Source organism: Fragaria vesca, linkage group LG5 (genome assembly GCF_000184155.1).
Source record: "Fragaria vesca subsp. vesca linkage group LG5, FraVesHawaii_1.0, whole genome shotgun sequence".
In the NCBI taxonomy this organism is placed as follows: Eukaryota; Viridiplantae; Streptophyta; class Magnoliopsida; order Rosales; family Rosaceae; genus Fragaria; species Fragaria vesca.
The window spans coordinates 20,333,318-20,350,513 of NC_020495.1; the positions used below are offsets into that span (position 1 = coordinate 20,333,318).

At 36.8% G+C, this 17,196-nt stretch overlaps 3 protein-coding genes across 3 annotated transcripts; 1 reads left to right on the forward strand and 2 right to left on the reverse strand.

Moving 5' to 3' along the window:
* The first annotated feature begins 1,697 nt into the window (after window positions 1–1,697).
* LOC101314575 (disease resistance protein RPM1-like) lies at window positions 1,698–4,517 on the forward strand. The gene is made up of 2 exons (XM_004301601.1): window positions 1,698–3,352; window positions 3,437–4,517. The coding sequence occupies exons 1-2, from the start codon at window positions 1,698–1,700 to the stop codon at window positions 4,515–4,517; spliced, it is 2,736 nt and encodes a 911-aa protein (XP_004301649.1).
* A 1,298-nt stretch (window positions 4,518–5,815) lies between these two features.
* LOC101314861 lies at window positions 5,816–10,064 on the reverse strand. Its single transcript, XM_004301602.1, has 5 exons — window positions 9,859–10,064; window positions 9,711–9,774; window positions 8,379–8,558; window positions 6,527–6,723; window positions 5,816–6,068 (listed from the first exon to the last, which is right to left on the reverse strand). Exons 1-5 carry the CDS (start codon window positions 10,062–10,064, stop codon window positions 5,816–5,818), a joined length of 900 nt encoding a protein of 299 aa, XP_004301650.1.
* LOC101314185 lies at window positions 9,859–14,164 on the reverse strand. The gene is made up of 9 exons (XM_004300131.1): window positions 13,922–14,164; window positions 13,741–13,824; window positions 13,316–13,354; window positions 12,685–12,803; window positions 12,461–12,543; window positions 12,044–12,372; window positions 11,244–11,312; window positions 10,620–10,702; window positions 9,859–10,148 (listed from the first exon to the last, which is right to left on the reverse strand). The coding sequence occupies exons 1-9, from the start codon at window positions 14,159–14,161 to the stop codon at window positions 10,118–10,120; spliced, it is 1,077 nt and encodes a 358-aa protein (XP_004300179.1). The 5' UTR covers window positions 14,162–14,164; the 3' UTR covers window positions 9,859–10,117.
* Window positions 14,165–17,196: the final 3,032 nt, after the last annotated feature.

Sequence of the window (17,196 nt, forward strand, 5' to 3'; positions counted from 1 at the left end):
GAGACACTAACGCTGATTATGCTCGCTATAGATAGTACTGGCTAGAAACTCCCTAGCATCAATGCCAGGCTTGGACCTGCTCCAAACGCCAGAAAAGTCTATGCCACCAAGAAGGAGGCAGCGACAGTTTACGCGCCCTCACTTGTGCGACGCCAAGACGGCTCGGCAGAAGCTTTAAGAGACTGATATATCTAGATGGAGTACATTCACTCCTTTACTTAATTAAAAAGTACTTCTCACCAAATCAAATAACATGTGCTTAGTATGCTTAGTACCATTAGGTTCTTGTCTTTTCTTTATAAGGGGAATGTCGTGAGTTTCACTCTGATATTATAGTCGTAGCATTTGAGTTGTTTATAAAAAAGACTAAGAAAAAAAAACAATAATAATAATAATAATAAAGAAGATAGGTGCGGACTGCGGACTATAAAATCTGAAATTCAAAAAGGGCTCTGAGAGGGCCAACTAGCCGGATTTCGTCCTGCGATCAACTACTCTGGCGTCTTCCGAAACCTCATTCTCAGATGACTACTAATTTACAGTTCCACATCTCATTCTCATTGTTTTCTCTATTTTCGCTTAGGGATGTAATTTATGTTGATCAAATTGATTTAACATTGAGGAGTGTGTTGACCTAAGAAATGATTCAAGTAGAACTAATTAAAGAGTTGGAAGATTTCAAACCCCTGCTTAAATTAAAGAATCATAACTTGTTTTTTCAGAATGTATAGGAAATTTCTGGGTATTTCAGGTTGGTCCGTTTTAGAGGCATCAGATGTCATTTTAGAGGATAAAGTCCATTTACATTTCTTGATTTATGTATAATCCTTAGTTGCTTGACTTGCTTCCAGTCTTTATCCCCAGTTACTTGTGGATATGGGCAAGTACAAAAGTCAGGTCCAGTAATATATATGTTCTTGAATAAGATTAATAAGATATAATTTGGTATTGAAACAGTATGTAGTTGCAGCATGGTGTAGTGATGTCATGGTGTAGTGGTGTAGTGGTGTAGTTGAAGTATGGGGCAGTATGGAACAGCAGCATGGTGTTTGTCTAATTACTGCAGCAGCATGTCTTCAATTACTGTAGTGATGATTGTTCATGTGTATGGCTTAGCCTGTTAGGCATGGTTAATCCATACTTGTTAGATAGAAAGTCAGTTGGTAGTTAGATTCAAGTTCTCTATATATTTTCTTCTCCTTGTAAATTCATATACGTATTCAATATATCAGAGAGAGAAAATTGCTCCAACACTGGTATCTTTTTCAATATTTGGTTTGCCAGGAAAGTCTGCACGAGGTGGTTAACCAGGAAAGTCTACTGCACTTGGTATAAATATTAGTGTGACTTTATTTTTTATATACTGAAGTATCTGAACTGGGTTTCGTGGAAGTGCCTCTACGAGTTTAAAAATTAAAATTCACCAGTTCTTAGATTTATGTAGGTAATGACCAGGACATTTCCCTGTATCATTTAGTCAGCTTTTACTTTTTGGGTTCTGTTATTTAGTTTCCTATTGCTGTTAAATGTATGTAGTTTCATATCATGAGTAACGAGCGGAAGGACTAGTATAAAACCCCATGATTGAACTCAGAAGAGTAACGAGCCAACTGGCCCGAGTCACTCGGATGCAGCCAATGTCACTTTGTAATTTCAGTGACAGCGTCTGTTTTTCGAGAAAGTAAACAGGAAAGATTATGGCAGAGAGTTCAGTTAATTTTCTGCTAGAGAAACTTGGAACCATTTTCAAAAATGAGGTACAGCTGTTGGGAGTATTGTTGGGAGGGGTCCAAGAAGAAGCGAATAATCTTCAAGGAGAGTTCGAAAGAATGAGGGCCTTCCTGAGAACTGCAGATGCATTGCAGGAAACCGATGAGGAAGTCAAAGTTTGGGTTAGGCAAGTCAGAGATATTGCTCATGAAGCTGAAGACATTCTAGATGAGTTCACTTTGCTCCTCGGACATGATCATGGGGATGGAATCTATGGTTCTCTATGCAGATTGAGTTGCTGTATCAAGAATGCAAAAGCTTGTTATCGTATTGCTTCCCAATTACAAGCCATCAACTCCAGAGTCAAGAACATTTCAGAGGTTCATAAGAGACTCCAACACAAATTCATCAAAGCCGAACAAGGTCTGGGATTTGACAGTGTGGAAGATACATGGCAAGACCATCGAGGAGATGCCCTTCTTCTAGATAATTCTGATCTTGTTGGCATTCATAAGCCCAAAAATCAGTTGGTGGGGTGGCTGTGTAAAGACACTTCTGGGCGCATAGTGGTTTCCTTGGCTGGAATGGGAGGAATAGGGAAAACCACCTTGGCAAAACAAGTATATGATGATCCAGAAGTGGAAAAACATTTTGAAGTGCGTGCATGGGTCACTGTCAATCGATCCATCAAATCTGGAGAGCTTCTCAAAGACATGGTTCAACAACTCTCCAAAGTAATCAGGAGAAGAGTTCCAGGAGTAGTCGCAAACATGGACAATAGTCAACTGAAGGCAACAATCAAGGAGCTGCTACAGGAAAGGAGGTATCTGATTGTCTTAGATGATATATGGCACCTATACGAATGGGATACTATTCAACTTGCACTGCCTAACAACGGTTGTGGAAGCCGAATCATGCTCACTACAAGAAATGCAGAAGTAGCCTCTATTACTCGCATACTCTCTGATGGTAAGACCTTTGTAATAAAGCCCGTAACTCCAGCAGAGTCTTGGGATCTCTTTTGCAGAAAGGTATTTCAACTGAACAAATGCCCTCCTCACTTGCAGGATATTTGCAAGGACATTTTAAGTAGGTGTGAGGGGCTTCCACTTGCGATTGTCACAATTGGTAGAGTTTTGGCTACAAAAGATGAAAGACGGATTGATGAGTGGGAAATGGTAGCCCGCAGCCTTGGGGCAGAAATTGAGGGTAATGACAAGCTGAAGTATTTAAAGATGGTTCTTTTACTCAGCTTTAATGATTTGCCATACTTCCTCAAATCCTGCTTCTTGTACCTGAGCATCTTTCCTGAGGGTCATTTGATCGAACGAATGAGGCTAATCCGGTTGTGGGTAGCAGAGGGGTTAGTTGAAGCAAAAGAGGGGAGAACACTGGAAGAAGTAGCAGATGATTATCTCCATGAACTCTTGAACAGAAGCCTAATACAAGTGGCTGAAACTAGTTCTGATGGAAGGATCAAAACATGTCGGATCCATGGGTTTTTACATGAGATCATCATCTCAAAGTCAAGAGATCAGAACTTCACCACAGTTGTGAAAGAAAAGAGTGTGCCTGTGCAATGGTCTGATAAAATCCGCCGCCTATCAATGCATAACTCAGTGCAATATGTACAGAAAAACAGGTGTGTTTCTCAACTGCGTTCTCTATTTGTGTTTAGAGTTGCCGAGAAGCCATTACTACAAAAGTATTTTCCTGGAGGGTTCAGACTTCTTAATGTCTTGGACTTGCAAAATGCCTCTCTAAATGTTTTCCCCGTTGATGTTTTCAACCTTTTCTTCTTGAAGTACCTGAGTTTGAAAGGTACCAAGGTGAAAACCATACCAAGGTTCATTGGGAAGCTTCAGAACCTGCAGACCTTGAATCTTAAACATTCTCTGGTTACCGAACTCCCTTTTGAAATCTTGAAGCTCAAACATCTACGTCATCTCCTGGTATATCGTTACAAATCTGGCCCTTATATGGACTTTCACACAAAATATGGTTTCAAGGTACTTGCGAAAATCGGGGCTTTGACATCCCTTCAAAAGCTCTGTTTCATCAAGGCAAACGAAGATGGTGGTGCCATATTAAGAGAGCTGGGGAACCTAGTTCAGCTGAGAAGGTTAGGCATTGTACAGATGAGGAAAGAAGATGGAAAAGTTCTTTGCTCATCGATTGAAAAGCTGAACAAACTTTGTGCGTTGTCCATAACTTCAGTAGAAGAGGATGAGATCATTGATCTGCAGCATCTTTGTTCTCCTCCTCTACTGCAGCGCCTCTACTTGCTAGGACGGTTGGAGACAATACCTCGCTGGATTCCTTCTCTGCATAGCCTTGTCAGGTTATATCTGAAATGGAGCAGGTTGAAGGATGATCCGCTTGTATTCCTTCAATATTTGCCCAATCTGCTACACCTCGAACTATCTCGTGCGTTTGAAGGAGACACATTATGCTTTGAAGCTGGAGGGTTTAAGAAGCTCAAACATTTGGGTATCGCCGAATTTGAGGGGCTTAAATGTATACAGGTCCAGTTGGGAGCAATGCCTTCAGTGAAAAAGCTAATTATCAAGCGCTGCAAATTATTGCAGAAGGTCCCATCAGGCATTGAACACCTGAGCAAGTTGAAGGTTCTTGAATTTGTTGATATGCCAGAAACATTAATCGAAACACTACGTCCACACGAGAAAGACAATGACTATTGGAAAGTCGCACACATCACGGTTGTCTGTTTCACCTACTGGACAGAGTGTGGATGGGTGGTCTATCCTCTAGAGGGTTTTAGTGAAGTAGAAAAACTTTCCCCATGATAAGCCTAGCTCTGTCATGAAGAGCCATGAACTTGAAACTAGTTTGAAGTGATCTTGGATTTGTTATTGATGATGTTGTATTTAAATTGTAAATTCTACCCTCATACTATGTAAATTTTCCAGCTTGTGTAATTGGTTGGCGATGCCATTGATCACTCATGTATGGCTATGTTGTCAATTGCTCTGAGTTGTTGATTGTTTGCTGCAAGATTCTATTGTTTTAACTTCCATGTGTGTTGTTCAGATTCTCAATTGTAGACTACGAATGATCTACTTTCCTCCTGCTACTCGCCCCTTCCGAATCCACTCTGATACTTTTTTTTGTCTATCGAGTGCAAACTACAATTTTAACCCTCCACCTCTTCCTTGATGCTACTGTGACTTTAACTTGTGACCTCTACACTGTCAGTTATCCCAAATACCAACGTACCACAGCTCACCGGCCACTCTGAGTCACTGATATCTTTTGCTTGTAAAGCAACCCAATACCTGGGTATGAACCTTCTTCTTTTTTTTTCTTTTTTTTCTTTTTTTGAGAATACCTGGGTATGAACCATGATGCACAATGGATGTGCTTAAGTCGATGCGTTCGGATGGAAAATATAATTGTAGAGTCTCGCATGTTCCAGAAGTTTACTTAACCTACTGGAGAGAAGCCACTGGGAGGGGAGTATTGTCCCCTCCCCGGAAATACTCGCCTCCCCGGAAACTTCTTCAGCCACGAACTCGAAACTCGATTGAATTGTTGGAAGTAATTCATCAAACCTTGAGCTGGGAATCATGCTGCCTCTCTAAATACTATTGCAATATTCATATACTTGTTCTGTGTGAATACTAGCTGATATCATAGACGACATTTTGGTTAGGTAAATCCACAATGCCAGAGGCATCTTTGTACAGAATTGCGTTGTGTAGTTGGTAGTCTTATCTTGATGGTCTTTATAGCTAATTAGTCGTATGAATTATGATGGGTTTTGTAAGTACCATTGGCTCGTTCCTACTGTAAATAACAGTAACAAATGGCCTAATGAAAAGATGCGCGTGAAGTACAACCATAGTAACCATTAGAAGCTAATTCTGTTATATATACAGTACCCAAGTATATGATCATTACAACAATTCCATCATACAATGAGTGAGACCCCACAAAACTCTCCAGCTGACTGGTGCCGGCATGTAACAAAATTTCCGGCTAAAGGGTCATTCTAAGAATTTGCACTGCACAGCTCGGGTGGCAACTTGTATACTGCTGATACCTAGAATTTACAAAAATGTGTACTAAAAGTGCACAAAGGGTTTTAAGATATGTTATCACCTAAATATGTGAACACCCTTTTCTTAAAGACTCGAGCAAGGTCACCAATATCAGATTCAGGCCTGCTATCAACCTTCTCATATATCTGGTCTTTCCGGGACAACCTGCTTGCAACATCAATAGCCAAACTGGCCATGTCTCTGCTGCTTGTTAGTACACGCAAGACAGTTGCAGAATATGACGGGTTTGAAGCCAATCTGTTGAGCAATATCAGGGCCTCCCTTATCAGCAAGGTCCTATGTAGCAACATAACGACACACAATATAAGCAACATTTAACAAAGACATGATTTCATCAGATTCATATATAAAGAAATGTATCTGTTCCATAAAAAGACACGAAATATCCTTGCAAGACCAAACAACCCAATTTTTGCAAATACGTGGGATAACATTTGTAATACACTATTAAAGTCTTACTAGAATTGTGAGTAGAGAAACTATAAGGCTATTCAATGGCATTTTAGTTCAACTAGCATACAACCAGGAACATGTTAAATTTTATTTGTGAACTACAAATCAATACGAGTGGCATTAGTGGAATCATGAAATCAAAGACTTCTGTGAGACAAGTTTTGATAAGGCACATATAGAACTTAACAAAATAATGCACAACTATGAATATGTGATTCCTGCATCTAAGTAACAATATCAGAACACAGATTCCGAGACACACACGCCCAGTTATTAAATACCTTTCTTTGTATAGCAGTTGTTGTTGCTCCGTCTTAACAGCTGTCTGATCTACTTCTGCTGCCAAAACTTGTAATATTAACATCAGAAAGTTTGCATCTTGAAGCAGCTTGTGAGTCGCAATTATTTCAAAGCCCGATTTTCCAGATGAGGCTAGGAAAGCCAGTAAAAGAACAGCATTCCGGCAAAGTATCAACTCCTGAAAGTACAACCATATAAAAGCCATCAATATTTGGTACTATCATTAAAAATGAACCTTTAACTCTAGGGATAAGATCAAATGTTCAAAACCCTCCTTCACTAGGGTCAGAGATATTTTGAAATTGGAAAGGACAGAACTACCTCCACCATGTAGCTCATAGGCCGACAAGGCCTCTGATGAACCAACAAGACACATAACCTTTACGACAGATATGATTGACAAGAGAGGAATGTGATTCAACAAATTATTGACAAGAATGTGAATGGAGTGGGAGTGCATTGCACAATCCACCAACTTCAGAACAAGTCAACAAACCCACCTTCCAGCCAACCAAAAGACGGTAAACATAAAAACAAGAACCTACAGCCTCTTAACTTTTTCACAAGTCCAACAATATACATAATAAGACAGAACAAACCCAGTTTCCAGCCAGCCAACAGAAGTAAAAGGCTCAGGTAAGAGTAAAAACGGCAACCTACAGCGCCCAACTTTTTGACAAGTTCGATATAATATACATACCATGACATGGGAAGCAGCCATCTGACAGTCACAGGGCCACAATATTGTTATAATGCAGCACAAGCATGTCATTAACATTTATTAGCTTGAACCTCCTCATGTCGAGATTTCAGAAAGGGTCCTCTTTATCTCACATTAAATAAATAAATAGGCTGCTCTTAACTTTTACAGGAAATCAGACACTACAACCAGGCAACAACGTGCAATCCAAGTCATATAACATGAACTGCAGCATCGTGTCGTACAAATTTAAAGACTTAACGATCCACTTCTAAAGCTACATGACATTCTAAGATGAGGTTTGAGCATATTTATTAGCTTGAACCTCCTCACGTAGAGATTTCAGCAAGGGTCCTCTTAATCTCTCACATTAAATATATAGGCTGCTCTTAACTTTTACAGGAAATCATACACTACAACCAGGCATCAATGTGCAGTCCAAGTCATACAACATGAACTGCAGCATTGTGTCGTACAAATTTAAAGACTTAACGATCCACTTCTACAGCTACATGACAATCTAAGATGAGGCTTGAGTATTTGTATGAGGCCTCTATTCTCTTTTGAGTAAAACATAAAAGCTTTGACACCTCATTATGAAATTTCTAAAATACATAGCCTGACTTAATAAAAACTCCAATTCTCTTTTAACAATGAAAAAAGTAAAATGTAAACACAAGTTTCCTAAAAATTGTCAAGTAGCCTTTGAACGGATGGGGCCAACTTCAGGAATAATTAAATGGTCCGTAATCTGAAAAATATAACTAAAAGATAGAATACGAGCAACACAAAGTTTTGTAAGATCAAAGAGATGAGAGTGCAATCAAACACATCCCTTATTGTCCTATCTTATTTGACAACTCACTTTTCAAATAAATTATGTCAGATCACCTGACTCTAGTGACACTATAATCATTTTTCAAATAAATTATGTCACATAACCTGGTCTCTAGTGACACTATCAGATAAGTATGCCAACTCATTTCTATTACACGTTTCTTTCACAGAAAACAGGTGAGTATGCGCATACAGCTTTACAAAGCAAAAAAATAAATAAATAAATAAAATAAAATTATAATAAAAAGAAAAACAGAGAGAGAGAAAGAGAGAGTGAGTGAGAAGAAGTCATTTACCTCTAGACAGTGTCCACGGCAAGCTAGACAGTCTGCCAATCCTTGAAAAATCATACAGTACTTTTCAAAAGTCAAAGCATCTGCATTTTCATCCATAGCACCAACATCCTTCTCCTGTTCATAACCGGCACAGAATTTGACCAGTATTTTAGGACCTTCAATTAAGCAAAGACCAATAAGCTGTTCAGGGTTTGAGACAAGAATGGCAGTACATAAACAGCAGGAATCAATAAAGCATGTGTCTAACTCTAGAAGTTCAAGACAAAGAGCTGAGTTGGTCAGCTCCCATCATTACTTTCATGCTTCACAGGACCGACATACACAAGCGGTAAAAGGAAAAGGTCACAGGTTACAATAAGAAAAAAAGAAAAGTAGTGTTTAACATTTGAGGAATCCCAAAAGAAAGGTATCACAAACACTCTGTCATCAAACATATAGTCACCACAAATAGAAATGTAACTAGATCAATTTGTAATTAGTCACATAACCTAAGATGATGGTATTATGACTATTATCCAAGAAAAGTGCCAGACAGATTAAATTGATTTTCAGAAGGTACGGCTGGAAGTGGGGACTAAGGGATAAAGTCAAAATGTGATGGTTATTACGGGCAACACTTTCCTTGTGTTTTAGGAGTTAGCATTCCTTTTACTGGACAGCTTTCTCAACCAAAATATGGTAGTCACATTGGGAAAGCAGTAGTAATTTAGAAGAGCCTAACATGTGAATAACATAGTTGGCTTGTTTGTTGCTAGAGTTTTTCTTTCTAACTGCATTGAGATTTACTACGAGAAAGATATCTTGTCCACACACTATGGTGACACATTTCCTCAGTATCTGTAAAACACTGTTGAAAAACAAATAAATCGCAACAAGTTCCCATGGTAAATTCCGCACATGATATCTATAATAAATTTATAATAACAATAATAAACTATAATAGTTACATTGAAAAGGCTGCAGTATTTTAGAAGAGTCTAAAATGTAACTATAATAGTTTAGTTGTTTGATTGTAAAAGTTCTACTTTTGATATTTTGTTTGATTGCAAAATATACTGCTTTGAAAGTTTACCATGAAGAAGAAATTGTATCCACCCACTATGGGGATCCATTGTTTCAGTATATGTAAAGTAAATCGCAACAAGTTCCCATAGAAAATTTCGCACAAGGATATCAATTATAATAATACTAAGCTATGCCTCCTTGCAATTTATTACGCAAAAAAGAACAAAATGAAAGAGCAAAATAAAAGTTGGACCAGACAAAAGCAAAACAGATGTAGAACTTACAATTTAGTAGCAAATACAGAAGTTGCACGGCTTGTTTTCGCACCTCAAAACCAGCTTCCTTTGCAAGCAATTTTGCTATGAATTCAAACACCAGTGTCCGGCCAAACCTGTCTCCAATGAAACTTCATTTAGACAATGTGAAAAAGTAACAGATAGATATTTTGATAGAAAGAGAATAATTTTATTCTTACTTTTCCCTCTCCATAAAGGCATTACTTTTCATTACAATGACATTCATAATGGACACTGCTTGTAGCCTTACGCAGTGTTCTGTATTCCTCGTGGCAATTTGTACAATCAACTCAAAAAGCAAATCCCAGTCTATGCGAGAAACCAAAGTTGAAACACCATTGTTCCAATCTTCACTCTTCGTTTCAGTTTCAGCATAAAAATCCATTCCAAATGGAAGAGAGTCCACATAAGATGTCTGATTCCTTCTTACGAGTCCCTCTATGATGACATTGACCCTGAGTAGAGTGCACTGGAAAGATCAAATCAAAGTTCATAAGCATGCGAAAACACTCACAAAAAGAAAAAAAGAAAAAAAAAACTAAAATAACAAACAAACAAACAACAACAACAAATGACAAGATAATCATGATATCCCCCGCCAAACAAATATGTAGGAAATATATTTGAGTAGATTTAAAAAGGCAACAAAAGACGTATATCCCATATATTTGTTTCTCCTATCACAATAAATCAAAACAACCAAGGCCCAAGAGTGTTCATGCTCTGTCTGATAAATCAATGAGACCAGCTTATCCACCCACCATCACATATCGATCAAGCCATATTAGTCAATAATAAATATTCTAACAGAGAATCATTAAAAACCACAAAGACATGGTCAAAGGGATGAATCATCAATAGCATATACAACCGATACATTTCTAGCTCCAGCATAATCGTAAGGAACACAAGAGGTTTATATGAAGCAGAGTATATGTACCTTCCTTCTACATGCCTTTCTAGACTTAGAAGGTGCTTAAGAAACACATGTAGTATATGTAGAGATGCCTGGACAGTGACAACCTATACCAAAAAGAACCAAATCGTCAAAAAATGTGACAATCAGACTGAAAGAACTGAATGAAACACTTGCAATAGTGGACTAAAAACATTACAGAAAAAAAAATAGATATAAGTAGTTTGTAATGTTATTTTTACAGTCCCTAATGTAGCATAGGATGATAAGAAAAAGGTAAAAATAAAAAATAAAAAAAGCTCACAAGCATGAATACTCAGTCCCAAAAAAAAACATCATTTTGTAATAAAGGAGGAAAACTGCTAGAGAAGGAAGAAACCAGTAATCAATTGTTAACAATGTCTTGCAGATGACGCAAGGCAATATAAGGTTGCCACTACAGTTAACATTATGGGAAAGTCACTGTATGTATTCATATGTATATGTATATATACACAGAGAAGAACAGTTATCAGTCTCAAGTTTTGTATCAACAGTTAAAAGTTGAAGATATTGACAGTACTGATAGTAGTGATAGTAGTTTCTGTTTAAAAGTTAGAACAAGACAATTGGTTCAAGGAATCAGAGAATATTAACTATTCAACTCACATTTTGAAGACTGCAGAGGTCGACTAGTGGTTGAAACAGAGCATCCAACTTTATCATTCCATTATTGACCTACAATACCACAATCAAATGAAAGCTGAACAAAACTCATGCAACATAATAAGGGATTCAACATCACTAATGAATATATCTAACAATCGTTCTCCTGTTTATTATGTCACCTATAAGATAATAGCTCAATCGTGAAGAGCAATTCTACCAAAGAACATCTGTTGACCTACTTCAGACAACGTTACACAATAAGAAAGAATGGTACCCATTAGTGACATACAGCATAATATTAGATTGGTTTTGAACATAACATAGTGCCACAACCCATCATGTATTATCCATGAACCAAAGCCAAACCCAGTAAATATATGGATGTCAAAATAGAAGTTCAATCCAAAAGAAGCCATACAAGGAATATTGGCAGGTTCATTACTCTATTTCTGTATCAACCTACAAAACATGACATGATGCCAGGAACATATGTGGCTAAACCATTTTTTAAATACAATTGTTTATTGCTAGTCAAAAAACATTCAATTTTCTCATTCTTATGCATTTAACTTTTGAGGTGATAGCATAAACAATAAAAGATGTCTACCCTCCAATCTAATCCCTCCCAAAACTATCTTAAACCTTGGAAACTTCGATAGCACATCCAGACCATAACCAACACATCTAAGGTTCAGTAGAACTTTCCAAGAAAATATAATTTGGAACTTGATTTGTAAGCTAGGGGTGAAGATATTTCCAGTCTAAAAAGAATTACATATAATTGAATGATATAAGAGTACCTCGGTCAAGACCGAATAAAGATGAGATACTTTTGCAACTTCTGGTTTATGATCGTGCATATTCTGTGAAGCTACTACAGTGTCCATTCCCAGTTTGGAGGATATATTCATGCCAATGCACCCAGAAAGAGAATGGAAATCTGTTTGGCATGCCTTAAGCAAATTGGAAATTACATTTTTCCCCAGCTCTTGTTCATTTGGAGATCCCCAGACAGCTAGCAATTTCTTGGAGAGGTTATCAGATACATGGTGGTCATCATTTTGTATTGGTTGGGCAGAGGCAGTAATTTCATCAGTTTGAATGCCTGCAGATTTAGAGGTTGACACACCTAGCAGAAAGCAAAATAAATAAACATGTAAGAAAAGTATGACGACAAGAAACAAAATTGATTGACGGTGATTTCTAACTCATCTCACCAATAAGACCCCGAGAGCTAGGGTGATGACTTGAAGTTCTTGCCATTTGTAATTGTACAGAAGATTCCCTGCCACCATGGGACCTTGAATAGAAATAAGATACATGCACCCCTCAGGGTCATTAGTATACCAAACAATGGGCAGTAGACTAGAATACCATTGCTTTTTAAATATGAACTTACACCATATAAGATTGATGCCCTGTGAAAAAAGGTTATACTTACAAATTTGCACAATCAGAGATCCTGTCAGCTCCATCTTTCTTTTCATTCCTTGAGATTACAAACTGAAGCTGTTCATCTTTTCTGTCTCTTTCTCTCTTCAGTTTGGAGCACTCTTGTTCCTGCAAGTATAAGAATATTTATTGAATACAGATGACAAGAATTATCTCACAGATAATAATGAGAAAGAGGATCCTATCAGAAATAGAAAACTGAATGCAACTTCAGATGCAACACTGGCAAAGTAGCAAATAGAAAAAAGCAGGACAGAACACCCCCATTTTAAACAAATCTTGACTTCATAGTATACACTGGACTTTATTACAAAAAAAAAAAGTATACACCGGACATAAATGAAAGCATACAAAACAAAAAAAAAGGAAAAGAAAAAATGCATGCGGATCTCTGTACTGCCAATTATTATTAGTTAAAAGCTCAGCTGATAAACTCATGTACATACTTGAATACAGAAAAAGGTACAATGGAACTAACATGACTAGAACATATAGCAAATATAAGAAAAACTTCACCTACAGGAAATATATATATGAGTAGGCCAAAATATGATTACAAAACGAAGAGCAAGACCCTCATTATGCCATGAATAGAGATAGAAACACACAAAAAGACTTACATAATCTGAAAGCCGCTTCAAGACATCCCCAAGCTCCTTCTGCAATTGACATTCATCAACTTTAGTAAGGAAACAAGAAGAAAACATATATTATTCCATCCCAGAAAATCAAAAACTATATAAAATCAGGGAGAATTATGTTCTTTGGAATGCAAGAAAACGAAGGTATACAAGAACTCATGGCTCTTCGAACCCACTTCATAACACCAACAATAGCCAAAAACACTTAATGTCTAACCAGAAAAGAATAACATTTTCTTTTTCAGCAACAATAATCTCTAAGAGAACAATCCTGCATTTCCTAACTAATCAAAAAATTTCAGTTAACTACAGCCAATGCTACATAAAGCTTGACGCTAAGTCACTAATATACTTCCACTTTTCATATACAGACACAAGTAGAAGCAATGCACTAAATCCCTAACCTTCAATCGCCCAATTTCGCGATCCTTCTCACTCCCAAAGGAGCCCGAAGCACAAGGAGGCAACGCCGAAGAAGACGCAGCCATCTGCAAAACCAAAGAAAGCACAAGAACCAATATATATTACCCAAATCTTTTCCACAAATCACAAATCCCTAATTAGAAGGAGGAAAGAATCCCTAACCTTTAATCTCCCAACTTCGGAGCTCCGAACACGCGGCGGCAACGCGGAGGAAGAGGAGACGGCGTTGGAGCGCTGGGAGAGGTGGCGCGGAGGCGAGTAGGTGATCATCGGAGACGGCGGTTCTTGTTTTAACGGCGGCTGAGAATCGGAGATGACGCGCTCTTGCTCTTTGATGAGCGCTTCGACGAAATCCGGTTCCCAATCATCTAAACCGTCGTCGTCGTCGTCCATGGTCGACATCGCTCACTCCACAGTGAAGACTGAAGAGAGTGAGGCCGAGAGTTTGAAAGGGGAAGCGGCAAGGGCTACCGGGGGCTTATATGTTGTTTTTGGAGCTTTTTGGGGTTTCTTTGCAAGTTTTTATACAATTTTGGCCATTGTTTTCACACGTGTGCTGGTATTAGTTTCTTTCTTTCTTTTAGGGTAAAACTCTTCAAAAAGGGTCTGAATGATACTCAAACTTATATTTTGATACCAACAAGAGGTTTGCATCCAAATTTAGAGAATATTGTTTGTGCCTTGCGGTTTAGTTTTCTTTTGGAAATTTAAAAAATTGACGGAGCATGGTGGGCCTAGAATAATGAATTTATTTATTTAACATACTGCAAATATATAAATCTACCCTCTTTACTCAAAGGTAAACAGTTAAATTTTCATCATTGGAGAATCAATTTGTACCAGGTTAGATTATATATCAGAAGTTAGACAGTCTTATAAAGAGTTACAAAAAGAAAGAGAAAAATTAAGAAAACTAAAAGAGCTTCAATCTAAGTTTCATAGAAGTACTAAAAATTATTTGGATATTATCTATCGGATCCAGAAAAGGATCTATCACGTAGAAGAAGAAGTCAAAATTCTCAAAGAGACTTTCGAAGAAGATCAAAAACCCCTTGATTATTTGAGCATCGGTTAGATCCGCCCTAGCTAGTATCAGAGTCTGCTTTACTCAAAAGCAGGTAAGAAAAAGGTTTATGCCACAAAGTTGGCTTCTCTTGACAAACAAAAGAGCATTCAAACTTAAAAATTATCAGTCTTATTGTACTGCAAAAGGAACTAATAAGTGGAAAGTGTGCTTTCATACAAAGCGTATTCAAGACAATCAATACTTCATTGAATACGTTTGTAGGGTATTAAATATTTTCTACGACGAACATATTCGTCTTCAAAGAGAAATCGGAGTAGAAGAGCTTGATTTATCAAGACCAAGCTTAATCAAGTTCCTAGATCATTTATCTAGGGAAAGGTTACAGAACAACTCGAGAGATTTAATCTAAGGATTAATCAACTTGAAGAAATAAATTCAAAAATTGCTAGGCTTGAAATAAAGCTAGATTATCTTAAAGAAAAGCAATATCTGATAGATATTGAAAGAAAATTAGTTTGCACTGAGAATCTTGCAAACAATATCCATCAGCAAGAAGCGGAACTAAGAAATACTCAAGAAAACTTGAAAAAGCTTTTAGAAACACTTATCTCCATAATAGGATGAATCAAAAAGTAGATCTAAAAGTAAAACAGGAGGATGTTAAAAATCTATTAGCTTTTATCATCCTACAGAAAAACTTGCTGAAAATGTGGAGGCAATAATTCATCAACAGAATTATAATATCGCTTATCTCCAGGAGATAGGTACAGACCTCGAATTTCAATTTCGAGAGTTACATAACAAGATCTCAAATCTACAAAAGATGAAGGAAGGAGAAAGTTATGAGAGGATCAATGAAGAAACGCTAGCTCAAAATGTAGCTGGTAAGATCATCATTCCTCCTCCATCCTCACCAATGGGAGAAAGTAGACTAAGGTTTAGTGAACCAAAGCTACTTGAATTAATGGAAAACATAAAAATCTATAACAAAGAGAGATGTGAAGATGCTAAGTAGAATCCTCGGTAAAAGGAACACAATTTCGGTACAGTTAATAAACGCTCAAGAATTTGAGTATAATGAAATCGAATCTAGTGTGCGAGAAGCATCTACTCCTAGATTTAAATTCAATGAGATCTATAAGAAATGATCTTTCATTATGGATTCGCACAGATTCAAGATACTAGAATTAATTGTTCTAGCCACAGGTGGTGAAACATACATCAGATTAATAACTCTAAAGGAAGTAAGTGAAGCCTTCCAGAAAAAATATTCCTATATGCATATTGGAGCAGTCCAAGTAGGAATAAAACTTTTAGCTAGAGATGGAATTGACTGTTTTGTTCTATGTGTTTTGCAAGACGATAGAATAACAGATTTTAAGAAAAGTCTGTTAGGAACAGTAGAAGCTTCCTTACGCAACCAAGTTGCATATTTCAATGTGTTTCCAAACTTCACAACACATCTCAGAGATGTCGCTCACTGTCTAAGACTGAGAATTAAGACAGATGAAATTTCTATGAAGAAAGGGATGATGAAACTTGCGATAGATTATCGAATCTATTATAAGTTGATGAGCTCAAATGTAACTCCCGATACTAGGTTTCTAAATAGCCCTGGGATTACTATAGATGTTTTCACTAACCCAAAAAATAATTCTCAGCAAAAACATGTCACACAATGGCATGAAGTAACATTCCGAAGGGAATAGAATCTGACCCCTCATGTTAAACAACTTGAAAGTACCAAAGCTTCAATTTATGAAGACATGGGAGGAAAAATAAGCTTACAGTTTCATAGGCATTGTGACGACCTGGTTTTTAAAAATAAAATAAAAAATAAAAAAGATATAGTGAATATTATTTATTTTTACTTAGTATTAATTTATATCCATAAATGTATTAGGTATTATTTGGGTGTGTATATTTACAAATGTGTATATATATATATATATGAGAAATTTTAAATACACACCCCTAATATCTTAATACACATCATTTAGTTAATACACCACTTATCAAATTTTTCATTTCAGTATTATATTTAATACACATCCCAAACTGCCTAAAATGCCCTTAATTTATGAAATATTCCGTTATTTATATAATTAATATATATTTACTATTTGGTACCTCTTTTTACATATTATTTCGTCTAATTTTTGCTATCATCGTTCAATTTATAATCAAATTATATTATTGTTATATCCCAACTCCAAATCACCAATACAAGTTTTTAAAAATTCACAAGCTAGTACAACTGTAGAAGTATAGTAGCTATTAAACATAGATAGCTAGTTATTCGATAAAACATGTCATGATAAAGATGCAGTACTTAACAATATGATCTACAAGATCAAATTAAAGCTAATAAAGATGCAGTATTTGACAATATGATCTGTAAGATCAAACT

Coding starts and splice junctions, on each gene's coding strand:
- LOC101314575 (XM_004301601.1), top strand. CDS start 1,698: ATGGCAGAGAGTTCAGTTAATTTTCTGCTAGAGAAACTTGGAACCATT. Junction 3,353..3,436: donor CAATATGTACAGAAAAACAG/GTGTGTTTCTCA, acceptor TGGAGGGTTCAG/ACTTCTTAATGTCTTGGACT.
- LOC101314861 (XM_004301602.1), bottom strand. CDS start 10,064: ATGGATTTTTATGCTGAAACTGAAACGAAGAGTGAAGATTGGAACAAT. Junction 9,775..9,858: donor GCCTTTATGGAGAGGGAAAA/GTAAGAATAAAA, acceptor CATTGGAGACAG/GTTTGGCCGGACACTGGTGT. Junction 6,069..6,526: donor CAACTGCTATACAAAGAAAG/GTATTTAATAAC, acceptor GTTGCTACATAG/GACCTTGCTGATAAGGGAGG.
- LOC101314185 (XM_004300131.1), bottom strand. CDS start 14,161: ATGTCGACCATGGACGACGACGACGACGGTTTAGATGATTGGGAACCG. Junction 13,355..13,740: donor GCGAAATTGGGCGATTGAAG/GTTAGGGATTTA, acceptor TGTCAATTGCAG/AAGGAGCTTGGGGATGTCTT. Junction 12,373..12,460: donor TAGCTCTCGGGGTCTTATTG/GTGAGATGAGTT, acceptor GCTTTCTGCTAG/GTGTGTCAACCTCTAAATCT.